Source organism: Geotrypetes seraphini, chromosome 5 (assembly GCF_902459505.1).
Source record: "Geotrypetes seraphini chromosome 5, aGeoSer1.1, whole genome shotgun sequence".
NCBI lineage: Eukaryota > Metazoa > Chordata > Amphibia > Gymnophiona > Dermophiidae > Geotrypetes > Geotrypetes seraphini.
Window position 1 is genome coordinate 153,374,428 of NC_047088.1, and position 19,878 is coordinate 153,394,305.

At 45.0% G+C, this 19,878-nt stretch overlaps 1 protein-coding gene across 1 annotated transcript in view; it reads right to left on the reverse strand.

Moving 5' to 3' along the window:
• Positions 1 to 19,878, reverse strand: part of NME9 (NME/NM23 family member 9) — a 206,151-nt gene that overhangs the window by 93,280 nt on the left and 92,993 nt on the right. The window contains exon 9 of the mRNA XM_033945325.1: positions 18,164 to 18,256. Coding sequence (XP_033801216.1) covers positions 18,164 to 18,256 — 93 coding nt within the window. The remainder of the gene's footprint in view (positions 1 to 18,163; positions 18,257 to 19,878) is intronic.

Here is a 19,878-nt window from a genome sequence, read left to right on the forward strand (position 1 = left end):
ACACCTTTCCATTGACTGCTGAACTGGGGTTAACATACAAAGTTTATAAAAAGGGCCCCCCCACCATGCCATAGCTCTCCAAAATTTTAGATATTCCCAAGCCACACAGTCTAGACTAATTAACAAAGCCGTAAAATCATGAAAGACGCTCTGCCCCAAAGCTGCCATCACCTTCCTCACATTACATACTGCATGCCTCTTCTGGACAAAACCAACCTGGTCATGATATGGAGGGAACAAACGAGAGGCTAAAAATTTTTGCCCTTAATTTAAGTTCATAGTTTATCAGGGAAATCAGCCAGTAGGAATCCACAAATGCCAGATTCCTTTTTTTTTTTTTTTCTTAATAAGTTTTTTATTATAATTGAATAATACATTATCCATTAATAACAGGGAAAAAAGAGAAATCTATAATCAAAGTACATAATTTCATCATACATAAATCCTTTTTAAGCCCACAAAAAAGGGGGGGTAGGATACTAATACAACAAGAAAAAATAAAAGAAAAGATAAAGGAAAGATTCTCAGCTCACCTAGAACAAGAAAAAGTAAAAGAAAAGATAAAGAAAAAAGAAAAAATTTCTCAGCTCGACCTACGCATACATTATATCAATCCTTACTATTATAGGGATACTTGTCTCCTCATAATCTTAGGGATGAAAACATTACAGAAAAAAGAAATAATATTATTTCTGCTCACGTGCAACTAAAAATTGTTGTAGTTGAATGGAATCCCAAAAAACGTATTCCACATCATGTAACTTAACTAAACATTTACAAGGAAATTTTAAATAAAAAGATGCCTCTAGAGTCAAAACTCTAAGCTTTAACTTCAAAAACTCTTTCCTTCTAAATTGAGTAGCTCTAGATACATCAGGAAAAATCCTAAGTCACCACAGAATTTAGTTAACCTATTTTTAAAGTAAAGTTTCATGATTAACATTTTATCTATCTCGCTCACCAGGGTGGATCAACTCTGGTTCACATCTTGAGTATCTTCCAAAAATTCAGTTAAATTAATTTCAGTGGCGACCAAATAATCCACCTCTTGGGCAGATTCTTTTTTTTTTTTGAGGCACATAGTAATAATTATTTATTGAAAAATTCTCTGCGTTGGGCAACCCCAGTATTTCTTTAAAAAATTTTTTTAACAAAATTTCAGGTGATAATAAATGAGTTACAGGGAAATTGACCAAGCGGAGGTTTCTCGCTCTATTCGTATTTTCCATAGATTCTATCTTAGTATGTAAAACAGTGGAATCCTTAACAGCAGAGATTGAGACAGCTTGTAATGTATTACATTGAGCTTCCATAACATTTAAATGTTTATCCAAGCAAGTTAAATTGGAATCTACATTTTCTAATTTACAAGATGCAGACTGTGAAAAATCCCCCACTTGTTTCATCGTTGACCTAAGAAACCCTTCAACTCTAGTAATACCTAACCACAAGTCTTTAAGTGTAATATCTTGTGCTTCCGCCGTAGGCGATTGTTCCTCTACAAGACCAGAAAAATCTAAAACTTTAGGTATTTCTGAAAAAACCAAGTGGAGGTTACTACCTGTGCGGAAGATATAGCAGGGCATAAATTCCTGCTATCACCGGATACTGGATGAAGGGGAGGAGATCGTTCGAGAGGGCTCTTAGAAGCTCCAGACAAAGAAGAATTCATATTAATTGATACTACAGCAGAGTTTCCAGTCGCTAATGTTAAATGCCTATCCATGGGGCCAGAAATAGCAGGAGTTGAACTCTTTGGTTTAATTTTCCTTTTCCCCAGGTTGACACCAGCCTTGAAGCATATAATGTTACCTTAAATGTTCCAATCCGGCTCCTTGGCTCTTCACGGCTCCAAGGGGCTCCCAAGGGGCTTGGTGTGCCACTTCGGCCACGGCACTGTTTAAATCCTATTCGAGACGGACCCGGTGACGTCAAGGGTCCATCTTGGTCGATGCCTGCTGGTCTCCAAACAAAGAAACGCTGCTGTTGCGGGAAACACGGGTGTAGCCACCAGAGCACTCACACTTATTCCCCCAGGTAAAATTCTCCTGCTCCCAGTCTGTCCGCGGCGGCGGCAGTGTTTAAATCCTATTCGAGACGGACCTGGTGACGTCAAGGGTCTGTCTTGGTCGATGCCTGCTGGTCTCCAAACAAAGAAACGCCACTGCTGCAGAAGCAATGGGGTAGCCACCAGAGCACTCACACTTATTCCCCCAGGTAAAATTCTCCTGCTCCCCGCTGGATTCCTAACTGGCTTGGAGATCAGCACTATATGGGCAAAATTAGCATGGGTGGGAAAATTTTTAGTAGACACAACCTGGGCAAAATAAACCTCCAAAAGCAAAGTAATATGGTCCTGCATGATTTTATAAAATTCAGAGGGGAAACTGCTGGGTCCGGAGCTTTTGAAAGCGGAGATTCTTTTACAGCTTTCCAAATTTCCCAGTTCATGAAATTTCCCAGTCTAGAAGGATGCTAGAGTACGTAGGGATAGGTATGGCCATTAGGAAAGAAAAAAAGGTATTGATGCCCTTGCATAACACTTTAGTGAGACCTCATTTGGAATATTGTGTACAATTTTTATGCATCTTTAAAAAAGTATATATATATATATATATTTCTTTTTAATATCTTTATTCCTTTTTACATTATGCAAACAAGTGTACAATAAATCAAGTCATACTATACATTCTTCACTTGAAACTCTACAGTCATCTTATACCATAAATTACCTCCCATCCCTCCCTTTCCAAATATTTTTATAATTACCCATCACAATGTCATTAAACCCACCCACCCACCCTCCCATCATATACATACTAAATGGGGATAAATACAATTATAGTAATCAATTAATGGTCCCCACAAATCTTTAAATTTCTTATAATAACCTCTCTTAACCGCCAATGTTTTTTCCATTTCATACACCTGACACACCGAACTCCACCAGAAACAGTAATTCAACCCTCTATAGTCTTTCCAGTTGTGTGTTATTTGTTGGATGGCAACTCCTGTTAAAATCATTAACAGCTTATTATTATTCGATGAAATTTGACTTTTGGCCCTCATAGACATCCCAAACAAAATTGTGTCATATGACAGGGCCACATGATTCTCTAACATACAATTTATTTGACCCCAGATCAATTTCCAAAAATTATTAATAAGAGGACAATAAATTAATAAATGATCTAGAGTTCCAGCCTCAAGATGACAATGCCAACATCTATTAGACTTAGAGCAATCCAATTTTTGTAAACGAACAGGGATCCAGAGTGCTCTATGCAACAGGAAAAACCATGTTTGCCTCATAGACGCAGACAATGTACATCTTATCCTCCAAGACCAAATACGTGGCCTTTGAGATGCATTAATTTTATGCTTAATCTCAATGCTCCAAATATCTCTAAGTACAGTCCTTGGTTTTTTATTTAAATAGCCAGATAATGTTTTGTACCACTGCGCGGCCTGGTGACCCAGAAAGTCTGCCTGGAAGCATAAGAATTCTAGAGTAAAATGAGTATTTAAAAACTTCTATTCAGGGAACCCTGCCTGAATGGCCTGCTTCAATTGCAACCATTTATAACTTTGTTTTTTATAAAGACCAAATTTATGTTGCAATTGTGAAAACTCCAGCAGTTTACCATCAGCAATAACATCATTTAGAGTACGTATTCCTGCCTCAATCCAATCCTTCCAGACAATCATAAAACCGCCTATTTGTATCTTGGAGTTAAGCCATATGTTTTGACAAGTAGATTTTTGAATAGTAATAGGACTTAAATTGTTAACATATTTTAATGTTGTCCATGTGTCCATTAATATGGCTTTTCTTTATTCTAGGCATTTTAATACTAAGCAGATGACGAAGCCTGATAGGAGACATGAGCTGCCACTCCAACCACAACCAATCTGGAAGCTTCTCCATGAGTTCTGGGAGGACCCAATACATACCTTGACGCAAAATATAGGATTGATGAAACCTATAAAAATTTGGAAAATTTACCCCACCCTCCTCAATTGGTTTTTGTAAAGTCACTAGAGCAATTCTTACAGCTTTACCCAGCCAAATAAATTTACTAAGAATATTATTTAATTTTTTATAAAAAGACTCCTGAAAAAAAACCTGGTATCATTCCCATTTGATAGCAAACCACAGGCAATATCATCATTTTGACAGTTTGGACTCTTCCCCACCAAGATAAATGTATAGGATTCCATTGCTCACATAACTCTGTTACTTTTTGCAATAAACTTTTCTCATTCATTATCTTATCCACTAGTGCACTGCGATACTCAGGAAAACAGAAGGGAGGTGGGACTGGAACCAATGAAGATAACTCAAGAGAACAAGCGCACCCCAAGTACAAATAAAAAAGCCAAAAACAGAAAACTATTACTGTTGGGGGATTCTATCATCAGAGGCATTAACCTTGGAACACAGGGCGAGGAGACCAAAATAGTGAAATGTCTTCCAGGATCCTCAGCTACCAGGAGTTCCAGGCAAATACTGACTATAATTAAGGAAGAAACTAAGGATTTTAACACTGATGTTGTTATCCATCTGGGAACAAATGACCTGGCCAACAACTCCACACTTGCAGCACTGAAAGCTTTTCGGGAACTTGGTGAGGGCGTGAAACCTTTTGTAAAGACTTTAGCTTTTTCTGAAATACTGCCTGCATATGGAAAGGGAGAGCAAAGAGTGAAAAACACAGAGGACTTTAATAGATGGCTCAGAGCCTGGTGTCATCAAGAAGGCTTCAGGTACATAGGAGGATGGGAAAATACATGGAAGGATAAGAAGCTATATTGCACTGATGGGCTACATATTACTACAGCAGGAAAAAGAAACCTTGCAGAGAAATTTAGACAATATTTTTCTAGGCATTTAAACTAGAAGGTGGGGGTGGTGTATGTACGAAGGACAATTATAGAGACCACCCCCGGCAAAAGAAAAGATGTGATAGTAGTAAAGGCTGCAACATAAGCAATATCAGCAACTCATTTCTTAGTATTGCAACAGAAAGTGAAACGACACAAAAATCCATACGAAAAAGGAGATTATCGCTGAAAAATAGCTGGAAAGCGATGACCACAAATGCTCGCAGTCTAAGCAACAAAGTTCATGATCTGCAAGCCCTGATATTAGAGGCAGATCTAGATATTGTTGCTATCACAGAGACATGGTTCAGTGAATCACATGGATGGGATGCAAACATACCGGGATATAATCTTTTTAGGAAGGACAGAGATGGTCATAAAGGTGGAGGAGTAGCTCTCTATGTAAAGATCAATATCCAAGCGACCGAAATGCAAGGGACCTGGGGAGAGGAAGAAGCGATATGGATTGCTCTGAAAAGAGAAGATGGAACTTCTATCTCTATCTATGTGGGTGTAGTCTACAGACCTCCGACTCAATCGCAGCAAATTGATAAGGATCTGATTGTGGATATCCAAAAGTTTGGAAGGAAAGAGGAAGTTCTGCTGTTGGGAGATTTCAACCTGCCGGATGCGGACTGGAATGTTCCGTCTGCGGAATCGGAAAGAAGTAGGGAGATTGTGGATGCCTTTCAAGAGGCTCTGCTCAGACAAATGGTGACGGAACCCACAAGGGAAAAAGCGATATTGGATCTGGTCCTCACAAATGAGAGTATCTCTAATGTTCGAGAGTGGGTGCTCACCTGGGTAGTAGCGATCATCAAACAGTTTGGTTTGATATAATGGCTAAAGTGGAGAGTGGCCGCACGATACTTATAGTCCTAGATTTCAAACGTATGGACTTTAATGCAATGGGAAAGTACCTAAAGAAAGAGCTGTTAGGATGGGAGGACATAAGAGAAGTGGAAAGACAATGGTCTAAGCTGAAAGGAGCGATAAAAATGGCTACGGACCTTTATGTGAAGAAAATCAATAAAAACAAGAGAAAAAGGAAGCCAATATGGTTCTCCAACCTAGTGGCTGAGAAAATAAAGGCGAAAGAGTTGGCGTTCATGAAATATAAAAAAAACCCAAGAAGAGGAGAGCAGAAAGGACTACAGGGTGAAACTGAAAGAAGCCAAGAGAGAGATACGTTTGGCGAAAGCACAGGCGGAAGAACAAATGGCTAAAAATGTAAAAAAGGGAGATAAAAATTTTTTCTGATATATTAGTGAAATGTGGTGTGGTCCGGAGCTGCACGGTAGGAGAGTTCTAGGGGTTGGGGACTTGCAGGGTGTTCTCCATGCTTTGTTTGGGTTCTGGGTTTGAAGGGGTGGAGAGGGAGGGAGAGGGGGGTGTCAGTATGTTTGGAATGTATGTGGTGGTGTGCTTGGGGTTGTATGTTTGTTTTCTCTGCCGGGGAGTCGTCCTCAGTCGGAGCTTCTCTGGGTTGGAGCCTATCATCTGGTTGTTGTTTATGTTCAGGGGGGAGGGATACAGCTGGGCTGTCCCACCCTCTTTTTGCTGTATGTTCTATACTTGGTTATTCATGCTTTGTGACATTTTTGAGTTATGACCTCCTTGAATGTGAAGTCACTCAATGTGGATGGGATCCACTCCCCCATCAAATGTACAAAGATACTAGCTTACCTTAAGAGGGAACGCACTGACATCGCCTTTTTGCAGGAGACCCATCTGACCCCTCTAGAACATAACAAACTACGCAGGGACTGGGTGGGTCAGGTGAGCTATGCCTCCTTCACAGCTCGGAAATGCGGGGTGGCTATCTTAATACACAAGAATATACCCTTCCACATTCATAGCCAAATTGCTGATCCTAATGGGCGTTACATTATCCTGGTGGGGGAACTCTGGGGAAACCCTTTAGTATTGTGTAATGTTTATGCTCCTAATCTTTACAATCAGGCTTTTTTTTCTTCTTTGGTTGGTCATCTGGTCCCCCATATGCCTCAACCGATAATCATGGGAGGGGATTTCAATTTTGTAGCCCACCCTCAGTGGGATCATAAACCAGCGTTGGCAGTTCCGAAGGGACACTTTACTAAGGGGGTGCACTTCCTCATGAAGGAGTTGGGTCTCTTAGACTCCTGGCGCACCTTGCACCCGGATGAATATGACTACTCTTTCTATTCCCATCCGCATTCATCATACTCACGCATTGATTACATACTTATCTCTGCTTCCCTATTCCCTTCCTTGTCGGCCGCTACTATCTCAGCGCCCCTGGTTTCTGATCACGCTCTCTTGGGCCTTGCCTTACAATTTGGCTCTCCTTCAGTGGGCCGAGTGTGGCGCATGTCACCCCACCTCTTTACGGATCCTTCATTTCGTGAGTTCTTTCTGAAGAAATGGGAGGATTTTACTCTATCGAATTCTGTGGAGGATGTGGGCCCAGTTATTTATTGGGAGGCCGTCAAGGCGGTTATGAGAGGGCACATTTTGGCCTATTCGGCTTCTTTGAAAAAGCGACGGGATGGGGAACTCCTTTCTTTATTGCGGGACCTGGCTGCCTATCGGTCCCTGCACATCTCTCATCTCGATGCCGATACCAAACAGACTATCAGTACTATTAAATCTAAACTTAACCGTCTCTTAGATCAGCGGGCTATTCGCAATATTTACTGTTACAAATATAAACTCCACCGTTGGGGCGATAAAACAGGCCGGCTGCTAGCTAATCTTGTGCGCCCTCATAAAGCGCGGCACATAATTACTTCTATCAAAGACAAACAGGGAGCACTCCACATTACCCACCAGGCTATTACGCACCAATTTGTGAACTTTTACTCAGACCTTTACGCTGCCCAACCCTTTGATGTGTCTGCTAGTGAACAGTTCTTCCAGGATATTTCCCTTCCCCGGTTGACTCCCGACCAATGCACAGCTCTTAACGGTCCCATCACAGGCACGGAGCTGCAAGTGGCTATTAAGAAACTTAAACTGGCTAAGACGCCGGGACCAGATTGCCTAGGCCCTGAGTTTTATAAACTTTTGGACCCTTTGGGTTTATTGTCTTTACGGGACTTCTTTATGGGCTTGCGCACTACCACCCCTCCGGGGGATACCCATAACAGAGCACATGTTATCATTCTTCCTAAGCCTGGGCGACCTCTGGATGCTCTGGGGTCTTACCGACCCATCTCTCTCCTCAATCAAGACGTCAAAATTCTGGCTAGCATACTTGCGGCGCGGCTTAATGTATTCCTGCCCTCTCTTATTCATGAAGACCAAGTGGGCTTTGTACCGGGTAGGCATGCCTCCATGAATCTCTTGAAGGTGCTAGCGGTGTTACAATCTCCCCGCGACCCCGTGGACAAAGCGCTCATAACCAGTTTGGATGTTGAGAAAGCGTTTGACATGGTCTCCTGGGACCATCTCTTCAAGACCTTTGAGCGCTTCGGCGTGCATGGAGACTTCCTTGCCTGGTTATCCGCGTTGTATCATAATCCTCAATCCCAGTTACTGGTGAACGGTGGAGTATCTGATCCTTTTCCCCTCGGAAGAGGCACAAGGCAGGGTTGTCCTCTTTCGCCGCTTCTTTTTCTCCTTTCCTTGGAACCTCTCGCTTCCCGATTGAGACAGGATCCTACATTGGAGGGGCTATGGGTAGGTAGCAGGGAATTTCGCATTAGTATGTTCGCAGACGATATGTTGTTATATGTAAATCACGCAGACCGTAACATGCCCACCTTGATGTCCATTATTCGGTCCTATGGTGTTTTTTCTGGTCTTAAAATTAACTTCGACAAGACAGAGGCCCTTCTGTTAGGGGCCCGGGCCGCGGAACCTTGGTGTCAGGGATTGGGTGTGGGCATCGCACCAGGGAAGTTAAAGTATTTAGGTATCATGCTTTATAGAGACCCCCGCAAATTGTATGCTGCCAACATCACGGCTACTATTGGACGGATTAAAACTCTATGTTTGAAGTGGCAATCGCTTCCCCTGTCCCTGATGGGTCGCGTGGCCTTAGTGAAAATGGTGCTCTTCCCGAAACTGCTTTACCCCTTGCAAACAATACCTGTATGGATCTCAAGCGCGGATGAACACTCTTACCAGGCTATTGTCCGCTCCTTTGTTTGGAGGGGAAAGGTGGCCCGTATAAATATTCTTAAATTGTCACAGAGTAAGGATGGGGGGGGGGTTTGGGCTTACCTGCCCTTCGCATTTACAACGTGGCGGCGCTACTCCGTTGGATTCATGAACATTTGGTATCTTCACGCCGCTACTCCCCTGCGGCTCTGATTGAGGACTGTTGTACGCCCTGGTCTTTTTCGTCCTTTCTACATGGGTCGGGTGGGGGTGCCGGGATGTCTGGTTTCCATACTCTCCCATTGCTATTTCCCTTTCGCAAGGCATGGTGTTGGTGGCGCATGCACCAGGGTCGACTGCCTCGGGTTTCTCCCTTTCTCTCTCTTATCCATAATCCTGATTTTGTTCCTGGGGTGGGTGGTTTGGCAGGCTTGAGAGGACGCTTGGGGAGGGACACGACTATGGGTGCTGCCTTAGATTTGGGGGGCGGAGTGTTCCCCTCTTTTGCCCAAATGCAAGCCTCGTGGCATTTACCTTCCGCCAATCTATACACTTATCTCCAAATACATCATTATTACCACTCATTGGTGTGCGCTCATGGGGACAAATGGGGTTATGGGACTATGGACTTGATTTTTCTCTCTACTCCCACAGACGCTAACAAAATATCTACTTGGTACAGAGCGGGGAGGGATGGGGTGGGGGAGAGCTGTCTCGCTGCTTTGGTGGGGGAGTGGACCAATGAACTCGGACAGGAGGTCACCATTCATGACATTCGGTTCTTTTTCCAAACTCTCTACTGTCATGTGAAGGCAGTGTCTTTGCAGGAGACACAATACAAAATTTTGCACCGCTTTTACATTACGAGAGCCAGAGGACACGTTATGGGGTTATGGTCTGACGACAAATGTCTTAAATGTAAAACCCATAGAGGCACACTCCTTAACTCCTTTTTTGACTGCCTACACTTCACTCTTTGGGAATCTGTGCGGAGCTGCTTGGACCTCCTCTTGCAATGCACAGTGCCTTGGAATACACCTGCCTTGTTACTAGGAGATGTCCATGACCTCCAGAATCACGGACTGGACTTCCCCTCTCAGAAATTTGTTTTACATGCGGTTCTGGTGGGGAAAAAGCTCATCTTGAACTTTTGGATCTCAGAGGAGGCCCCCTCTTATGCTCTGTGGGTTGCCATGATGAAACAGCAGGCTCGCTTTGAGTTAGACACCTACTTGACTCGCCCACAGGATCAATGGAAATACTATTGCACCATTTGGCAGCAGTTCTTGGACCTTGATACATAATTGTTGCAGTTGGTGTGGCCCCTGGGCGGGCCTGAGTGGTTTCTCCGTCCTGTTTATTATTTATCTTGTCTACTTATTTTCCTATTTCACTTTCTATTGTCTACTGTGTGGCGCTCTCCGGCAGGGTGAATGTGTTTGCATGTGTTTGAATGGGTTTGCATCTGTTTGATTGTGTGTATGTGTTGTGAGTGTGTGGGTGTCTGCAGGTGTCCTGTAATGTATGGGGGTGTTCTGGTGCGTGGGGGTGGTATTAGGGGGCTGACTGCTTGTGTTGCATGTTTGGGGATTGGGGATGCTCTTCTATATTTCAAAATGGACGGGGGGCACTGACTGGCGAGTGGTTTCCGCACTGCGCTTGATCCTGTTGAGCCTCTGCTGTATCTCACCTGTTCTTTTGCGTGCTTCATTCCTGCCTGTGTTGATTGTTTCATTATGATCTTGTGTGATATACTGTATGTATTGTTGCCTAATGTTGGGCTCTCGTTGTCTAGATGCCTCTTGTCTCAATAAATATGATATTTTTAAAAAAAGATATATTAGTGAAAGGAGGAAGATAAAAAATGGAATTGCTAGGCTAAAAGATGCTGGGAACAAATATGTGGAGAGTGATGAGGAGAAAGCAAATGTGCTAAACAAATACTTCTGTTCTGTGTTCACAGAAGAAAATCCTGGAGAAGGACCGAGATTATCTGGCAAAGTTACACGAGAAAATGGAGTAGATTCTGCGCCGTTCATGGAGGAGGATGTTTATGAGGAACTTGAAAAACTGAAGGTGGACAAAGCGATGGGACCAGACGGGATCCATCCCAGGATACTAAGGGAGCTCAGAGAGGTTCTGGAGAGTCCTATTAAAGACTTGTTCAACAAATCTCTGGAGACGGGAGTGATTCCTGGGGATTGGAGGAGAGCGGATGTGGTCCCTATTCATAAAAGTGGTCACAGGGATGAAGCAGGAAACTACAGGCCGGTGAGCCTCACTTAAGTTGTTGGAAAAATAATGGAAGTGTTGCTGAAAGAAAGGATAGTGTACTTCCTTGAATCTAATGGGTTACAGGATCTGAGGCAACATGGCTTTACAAAAGGTAAATCGTGCCAAACGAACCTGATTGAATTTTTTGATTGGGTGACCAGAGAGCTGGATCGAGGACATATGCTAGATGTAATTTACTTGGATTTCAGCAAAGCCTTTGATACAGTTCCTCATAGGAGGCTGTTGAACAAACTTGAAGGGCTGAAGTTAGGACCCAAAGTGGTGAACTGGGTCAGAAACTGGCTGTCGGACAGACGCCAGAGGGTGGTGGTTAATGGAAGTCGCTCGAAGGAAGGAAAGGTGACTAGTGGAGTCCCTCAGGGTTCGGTGCTGGGGCCAATCCTGTTCAATATGTATGTGAGTGACATTGCTGAAGGGTTAGAAGGAAAAGTGTGCCTTTTTGCAGATGATACCAAGATTTGTAACAGAGTAGACACCGAAGAGGGAGTGGAAAATATGAAAAAGGTCTGCAAAAGTTAGAGGAATGGTCTAATGCCTGGCAACTAAAATTCAATGCAAAGAAATGCAGAGTAATGCATTTGGGGATTAATACCATATTTTCGCGGATATAACGCGCACCATTGTAAAACGCGCACAGGGGTATAGCGCGCAGAAATCACGATGATATGTACAAAAACTTTTCTATACCGCGCTCAGGCATATAACGCGCATGCTGCCCGACTCTCCTTTCGCCCGCCCTGACTTTCCGTGCCTGTCCCGACTCTCCGTTCACCCCCCCTGACTTCCGTGCACTGTCCTCCCTTGAAGTCCTGTCCCCCCTTGAAGGTCTGTCCCCATCCTGAAAGCCTGATGCCCCCCCCCGATGTCCGATACATCCCCCCCCCCCCCGGCAGGACCACTCGCACCCTCACCCCGAAGGACCGCCGACTCCCCAACAATATCGGGCCAGGAGGGAGCCCAAACCCTCCTGGCCACGGCGACCCCCTAACCCCACCCCGCACTACATTACGGGCAGGAGGGATCCCAGGCCCTCCTGCCCTCGACGCAAACCCCCTCCCCCCAACGACCGCCCCCCCCCAAGAACCTCCGCCCGTCCCCCAGCCGACCCGCGACCCCCCTGGCCGACCCCCACGACACCCCCACCCGCCTTCCCCGTACCTTTGTGTAGTTGGGCCAGAAGGGAGCCCAAACCCTCCTGGCCACGGCGACCCCCTAACCCCACCCCGCACTACATTACGGGCAGGAGGGATCCCAGGCCCTCCTGCCCTCGACGCAAACCCCCCTCCCCCCCAGCCGACCCGCGACCCCCCTGGCCGACCCCCACGACCCCCCCACCCCCCTTCCCCGTACCTTTGGAAGTTGGCCGGACAGACGGGAGCCAAACCCGCCTGTCCGGCAGGCAGCCAACGAAGGAATGAGGCCGGATTGGCCCATCCGTCCTAAAGCTCCGCCTACTGGTGGGGCCTAAGGCGCGTGGGCCAATCAGAATAGGCCCTGGAGCCTTAGGTCCCACCTGGGGGCGCGGCCTGAGACACATGGTCGGGTTTGGCCCATGTGCCTCAGGCCGCGCCCCCAGGTGGGACCTAAGGCTCCAGGGCCTATTCTGATTGGCCCACGCGCCTTAGGCCCCACCAGTAGGCGGAGCTTTAGGACGGATGGGCCAATCCGGCCTCATTCCTTCGTTGGCTACCTGCCGGACAGGCGGGTTTGGCTCCCGTCTGTCCGGCCAACTTCCAAAGGTACGGGGAAGGGGGGTGGGGGGTCGTGGGGGTCGGCCAGGGGGGTCGCGGGTCGGCTGGGGGGGAGGGGGGTTTGCGTCGAGGGCAGGAGGGCCTGGGATCCCTCCTGCCCGTAATGTAGTGCGGGGTGGGGTTAGGGTGTCGCCGTGGCCAGGAGGGTTTGGGCTCCCTTCTGGCCCAACTACACAAAGGTACGGGGAAGGCGGGTGGGGGTGTCGTGGGGGTCGGCCAGGGGGGTCGCGGGTCGGCTGGGGGACGGGCGGAGGTTCTTGGGGGGGGGCGGTCGTTGGAGGGAGGGGGGTTTGCGTCGAGGGCAGGAGGGCCTGGGATCCCTCCTGCCCGTAATGTAGTGCGGGGTGGGGTTAGGGGGTCGCCGTGGCCAGGAGGGTTTGGGCTCCCTCCTGGCCCGATATTGTTGGGGAGTCGGCGGTCCTTCGGGGTGAGGGGGCGAGTGGTCCTGCCGGGGGGGGGATGTATCGGACGTCGGGGAGTCGGCCGGGCAAGAGGGCTTGGGCTCCCTCTTGCTCCGATCGTGGATGCGGGTGCGGGTGGGAGCGCGTGCGAGCGGTCGTTCGGGGTGGGGGTGCGAGCGGTCCTGCTGGGGGGGTGAATCGGGCGTCGGGCGGGGTGGGAACTATGTTTAAAAACTTTTGTATACCGCGCTCAGGCATATAACGCGCGAGGGGTATGCGCGGTACGTAAAATCACGTATAACGCGCGCGTTATATCCGCGAAAATACGGTAATAGGAAGGAACCGTATATGCTGGGAGGAGAGAAGCTGATATGCACGAACGGGGAGAGGGACCTTGGGGTGATAGTGTCCGAAGATCTAAAGGCGAAAAAACAGTGTGACAAGGCAGTGGCTGCTGCCAGAAGGATGCTGGGCTGTATAAAGAGAGGCGTAGTCAGTAGAAGGAAGAAGGTGTTGATGTCCCTGTACAGGTCATTGGTGAGGCCCCACTTGGAGTATTGTGTTCAGTTTTGGAGACCGTATATGGCGAAAGACGTAAGAAGACTTGAGGTGGTCCAGAGGAGGGCGACGAAAATGATAGGAGGCTTGCGCCAGAAGACGTATGACGAGAGACTGGAAGCTCTGAATATGTATACCCTAGAGGAAAGGAGAGACAGGGGAGATATGATTCAGACGTTCAAATACTTGAAGGGTATTAACGTAGAACAAAATCTTTTCCAGAGAAAGGAAAATGGTAAAACCAGAGGACATAATTTGAGGTTGAGGGGTGGTAGATTCAGGGGCAATGTTAGGAAAGTCTACTTTACGGAGAGGGTAGTGGATGCCTGGAATGCGCTTCCAAGAGAGGTGGTGGAGAGTAAAACTGTGACTGAGTTCAAAGAAGCGTGGGATGAACACAGAAGATTTAGAATCAGAAAATAATATTAAATATTGAACTAGGCCAGTTACTGGGCAGACTTGCACGGTCTGTGTCTGTGTATGGCCTTTTGGTGGAGGATGGGCAGGGGAGGGCTTCTATGGCTGGGAGGGTGTAGATGGGCTGGAGTAAGTCTTAACAGAGATTTTGGCAGTTGGAACCCAAGCACAGTACCGGGTAAAGCTTTGGATTCTTGCCCAGAAATAGCTAAGAAGAAAAATTAAAAAAAATAAAATAAAAAATTTTAAATTGAATCAGGTTGGGCAGACTGGATGGACCATTCGGGTCTTTATCTGCCGTCATCTACTATGTTACTATGTAATTGTCTCATCAAGTGTGTTTTTTATCCATATACCTAAGTATTTTATTCCTTCTTCTTTCCATATAAAAGGGAATGAGTCAAATAATCCTTTTGTGCAATGCACATTCAAAGGAAGAACTTCTGATTTAGTCCAATTTATTTTATATCCTGAAAACTTTCCAAATTTTTCAATCAAAACCAGTAAATTTGGAATGGTTGTTTTAGGATTTCTCAAATGAAGTAATATATCATCCGCATATGCAGAAACTTTATATTCTTTATCATTACGCGGTATACCCTGTATCTCCTTTTCCTGTTGAATAGCTAATAACAAGGGTTCAAGTACTATATCAAAAAGTAAAGGAGACAGAGGACAACCCTGTCTAACTCCCCTCTGCAACTTAAAACAATCAGAAAATTTATTATTGATTTATAATCTAGCAACAGGAGAGCTATACAGAGTTTTAATCATTTGTATAAATCCCGAACCAATACCAAACCATTCCATGGCCTGATACATAAATGTCCATTCCACACGATCAAAAGCTTTCTCTGCATCTAAAGACACAGAAAAAGCCGGATCTCCAATTTCTTTTGTTAAATATAACATTTGCAATGCCAATCTGGTAATATATATATATTTTTTTCAAATTCTTTATTCATTTTTTCATCTTACATCAAGTACACAATATTACATCATTTGAAACTTTTACACATCACTTGAAATTCATTCAATTGTCATTTTACATACATAAATTTATTCCCTCTCCACCCACCCTTCCCACAAATATTTTAATTCAAAATATCATATAAATATTGTATTCTTATCTATTGATTAAACCTTTAAAAGAACTTTATACCATCCCCCCTCCCCCTACATGTACTTTCAGTTGAAAATGATGTCTATTCATTACAATAATTTGTCAGTGGCCCCCAAATCTTTTTAAAATTATTATAATTCCCTTTTTGTATGGCAATTGTTCTCTCCATTTTATAAATATGACATAACGAATTCCACCAGAATGTATAGTTAAGCCTATTGTAATTTTTCCAATTACTGGTGATATGTTATATGGCGACTCCTGTCATAATCAATAAAAGTTTGTTATTACTTGATGAAATTTAACTTCTTGCTCTCATTGACATCCCAAACAGATTTGTATCATATGATAATGCAACATAGTTTTCTAGTAAACAATTAATTTGAGACCAAATTGATTTCCAAAAGGCCATGATACAGGGACAATAGAATATACTTTTGTAATCGAACAGGGGTCCAAAAAGCTCTATGTAACAAAATGAACCAAGTTTGTCTCATAGATGCGGACACCGTACATCTCATTCTCCAAGACCAAATTTGTGGCCATTGAGACGCAGAAATTTGATGCTTAATCTCAGTGCTCCAAATGTCTCTAAGACCAGTCCTTGGTTATTTATTCATATATCCAGATATCAATTTATACCACTGTGCGGCTTGGTGTCCTAAAAAATCCGCCTGAAAGCACAAGAATTCCAGACTATACTGTTCTCCTTATATCTTCTAGGTATTCTAATATTGGGCACATGAACCAAATTTAAGGGAAACAAGAGACGCCATTCTAAATAGAGCCAATCCGGTGCATTCTCAAAGAGTTCTGGGAGGATCCAATACATACCTTGACGTAAAATATAGGCTTGATGATACCTATAAAAATTAGGAAAATTTACCCCACCCTCCTCAATGGCTATGAGGAAAAAAAGTCAAATTTCATCTTATAATAACAAACTTCTATTAATAATGACAGGGGCGGCAATTCAGCACATTACGGCTAATTGGAAAAATTATACAAATTTTAATTATTCTTTTTGGTGGAATTCACTTTGTCACATTTTAAAAATGGAAAGAGCAATTGCTGTACAGAAAGGTAATTATAACAACTTTATAAAGATCTGGGGGCCATTAGAGAATTATTGTAATGAATGAACATCGTTTTCCTTTCTGATGGATACATGTATTTTATTGGGGGGAGGGGGGGAAATTGGATGATTAATATTTTTATTTAATGATTGGATTTCTGTTGTATTATGAAAATTTCGTTGAAGAATTGTTGGGTGGGGGGAAAAGGGTTATAATTTCTACTTTAATGGATTATGTGTATAAGAATGTCAAGTGCTATATATTTTATTAGTAATGTAATGTTTTAATATTAATCACTTGTTTGTCAGTTTTAAAATGAATAAAGAATTTTTAAAAAAGGATCTTTTCTAGTTCAAACATTCCTCCAAAGGGATTAAGAGTGTTAGCCAATTACAGATTGGATTCTAGTTTGGACAGTATTGGCAACTACAGTGTCTGAAGGGCTTTATTTTTTGAGCTAAAATACCTATGTGGCATAAATGGGCATAAGGCGGGTCTCTTTCATTTGAAAGGAAACTCCAGAATGTGAGGGCATAGGATGATAAGAGATGATAGGCTCAGAAGCAATACTCCCTCTAAGGATTGGTCAGTGCACGCAAACCTTTTCTTCTGTGAGCAACAAGTTCTAAAATATTTTTCATGCAAGCAACAAGTTCTAAAAACCAACAATTTTCCAGATTTGCAAGATTTTTTTGTGACACTCCTAGAATATATGAGCAATTACTCACATGTTCAGCTTAAAGGAAACATAGCTCAGGAGTAATCTAAGGAAATACTTTTTTACAGAAAGGGTGATAGATGTATTGAATAGTCTCCCGCTGGAGGTGGTGGAGACAAATAATGTCTGAATTCCAGAAAGCATGGGACAAGCACATTCCATCTCTTAGGGAGAGGAGGAAATATTGGATGTTGCGGATGAGCTATTTCACCTTTATTTGCCATCATGTTTCTATGTTACTTGTTTGGCCACCTTAAGATCATCACAGATGATCACACCCAAGTCTCTGCTCCTCTTTTGTATACAAAAGTTCTTCATCTCCTAAACTGTACCTTTCCCTCATTTATTTTTTGCAGCCCAAGTCATTTCTTAGCATTAAATCTCAGCAGTTAAATTCCAGACCATTCTTCAAGCTTTGCTAGGTCCTTCCTCATATCAGGAGTGTCTACTCTATTGCAGATTCTGGCATCATCTGCAAAGAGGCAAATCTTACCAGATAGCCCTTCGGTAATATCCCTTACAAAAATGTTAAAAAGAACAGACTCAAGAACCAAACCTTGTGGCACACCATTGGTAACATCCCTTTCCTCAGAGTGAGCTTCATTTATCACTAACCTCTGTCACCTTCCACTCAACCAGTTCCTAACCCAGTCTCCTGTCCAGTTAAACCCATACTTTATAAATACACATGGTTTTCCCCATTTGGAATGTTAACAACAAAAATCCTGTCTTGGAATGTAATGTCTCTTCTTCTATGGTGTCCAATCCCTAGTTCTGATGGTATTGCACAACTAGAATGCCTTACCTTGTATAAGTCAATAAATAAAGCACTAGCTGTTATGCTCTGTGCTCACCTCTTTGGCCCTGTGTTGGTAGAAGTCCTTTGCTTCTGATTCTGTCATGGTTCTTTCTTCATTGGCCAGAATTTCAAAGCCTGCCTCCTGTATCTGCAGAAAACAAAATGCAAAGACACAGAAGATTTATATATATGTGAGCACAGTTCAAACCTTTTATGAAATATGAACATAAAAATATAAGACATACCATGCAGAATTCAACTATAGTTCATCATGCCCAGCAGCCTATCTCTGACAGTGACAAATCTTAATCCAAAAAGTGGGGATGGACAGCATACTACAACCGGGGATGTATTCACAGAGTTAAGTTGCAACGATGAAACAAGCGTTTCAGCTTTAACTCATTGATGTATTGAGCCAGTGATTTTTTTCCCATGTTCCAAGATCATTACCTACTCAACATTATATGTACTCCTGAGGTAGGCACTCTGAGCCTAAACACATAGGCCCTGATTCTCCAAAGTGCGTCCCGATTTGAGGCAGCTGTAGACGTCCTACAGCTGTCTAATCAGCCAATCGGGATGCACGTTTTTAAAAAAAATGCTCCCCAGGCAGGCCGCCTATATTGAAGGCGAGGCCCGACCGCCCCCTCCCCGACACTACCGACCGCCCCCCCCCGACACTACCGATCGCTGGCAGGAGGGTGCCCAATCCCTCCTGCCAGAAGATGCCCCCCCCCCACACTACCGACCGCCCCCCGACACTACCGATCGCTGGCAGGAGGGTGCCCAATCCCTCCTGCTGGAAGACGCACCCCCTCCGCACACACCCCCGCGTTAACAGCCCTCAAACCTCCCCCCAACCAAACTAACCTTTCCTTGTTGGCCAGACGGGACTTGCCCGTCCAGCCGGCAGGCCAGTTTCGTCGAAATGAGGCAGGCCCGCCCCTTCCCGGCCCATCCTTCCGAAGCCTAAGGCCTGATTGGCCCAGGCTCTAGAAGCCTGGACCAATCAGGCCTTAGGCATAGCGGGTCCGCCCATCCCCACTAAGTCTAAGGCCTGATTGGTCCAGGCTTCTAGAGCCTGGGCCAATCAGGCCTTAGGCTTTGGAAGGATGGGCCGGGCCCGCCTCATTTCGACGAGACTGGCCTGCCGGCTGGACGGGCAAGTCCCGTCTGGCCAACAAGGAAAGGTTAGTTTGGTTGGGGGGAGATTTGAGGGCTGTTAGCGCGGGGGGGGGTGTGGAGGGGGTGTGTCTTCCGGCAGGAGGGATTGGGCACCCTCCTGCCAGCGATCGGTAGTGTCGGGGGGGCGGTCGGTAGTGTCGGGGGGGGGCATCTTCTGGCAGGAGGGATTGGGCACCCTCCTGCCAGCGATCGGTAGTGTCGGGGGGGGCGGGCGGTAGTGTCGGGGGGGGGCATCTTCTGGCAGGAGGGTTTCGGCACCCTCCTGCCAGCAATTGGACAGGCAGCTGCGGCCCGTTATACTTATAGCAGCAGAGAGATCCCTTGCCACAATAAGTATAGCGGCCGCGTCTACTTACAATGTAGACCAGCATTTTGTTGGCCTACATTGTAAGCATCTCTTCCTCTACTAGGGAGACGCGTAGGGCCGCCTAGGTTTGCCTAAGGCCCGCCTAAGGCCCTTAGGCGAGCTTAGGCGTCTTGCGGGTCTCCCTAGGCTCCCGGATGTGCCTTCAGGCCTGCCTGGGGAGCATTTTTTAAAAAAAACGTGAATCCCGATTGGCTGATTAGATAGCTGTAGGACGCCTA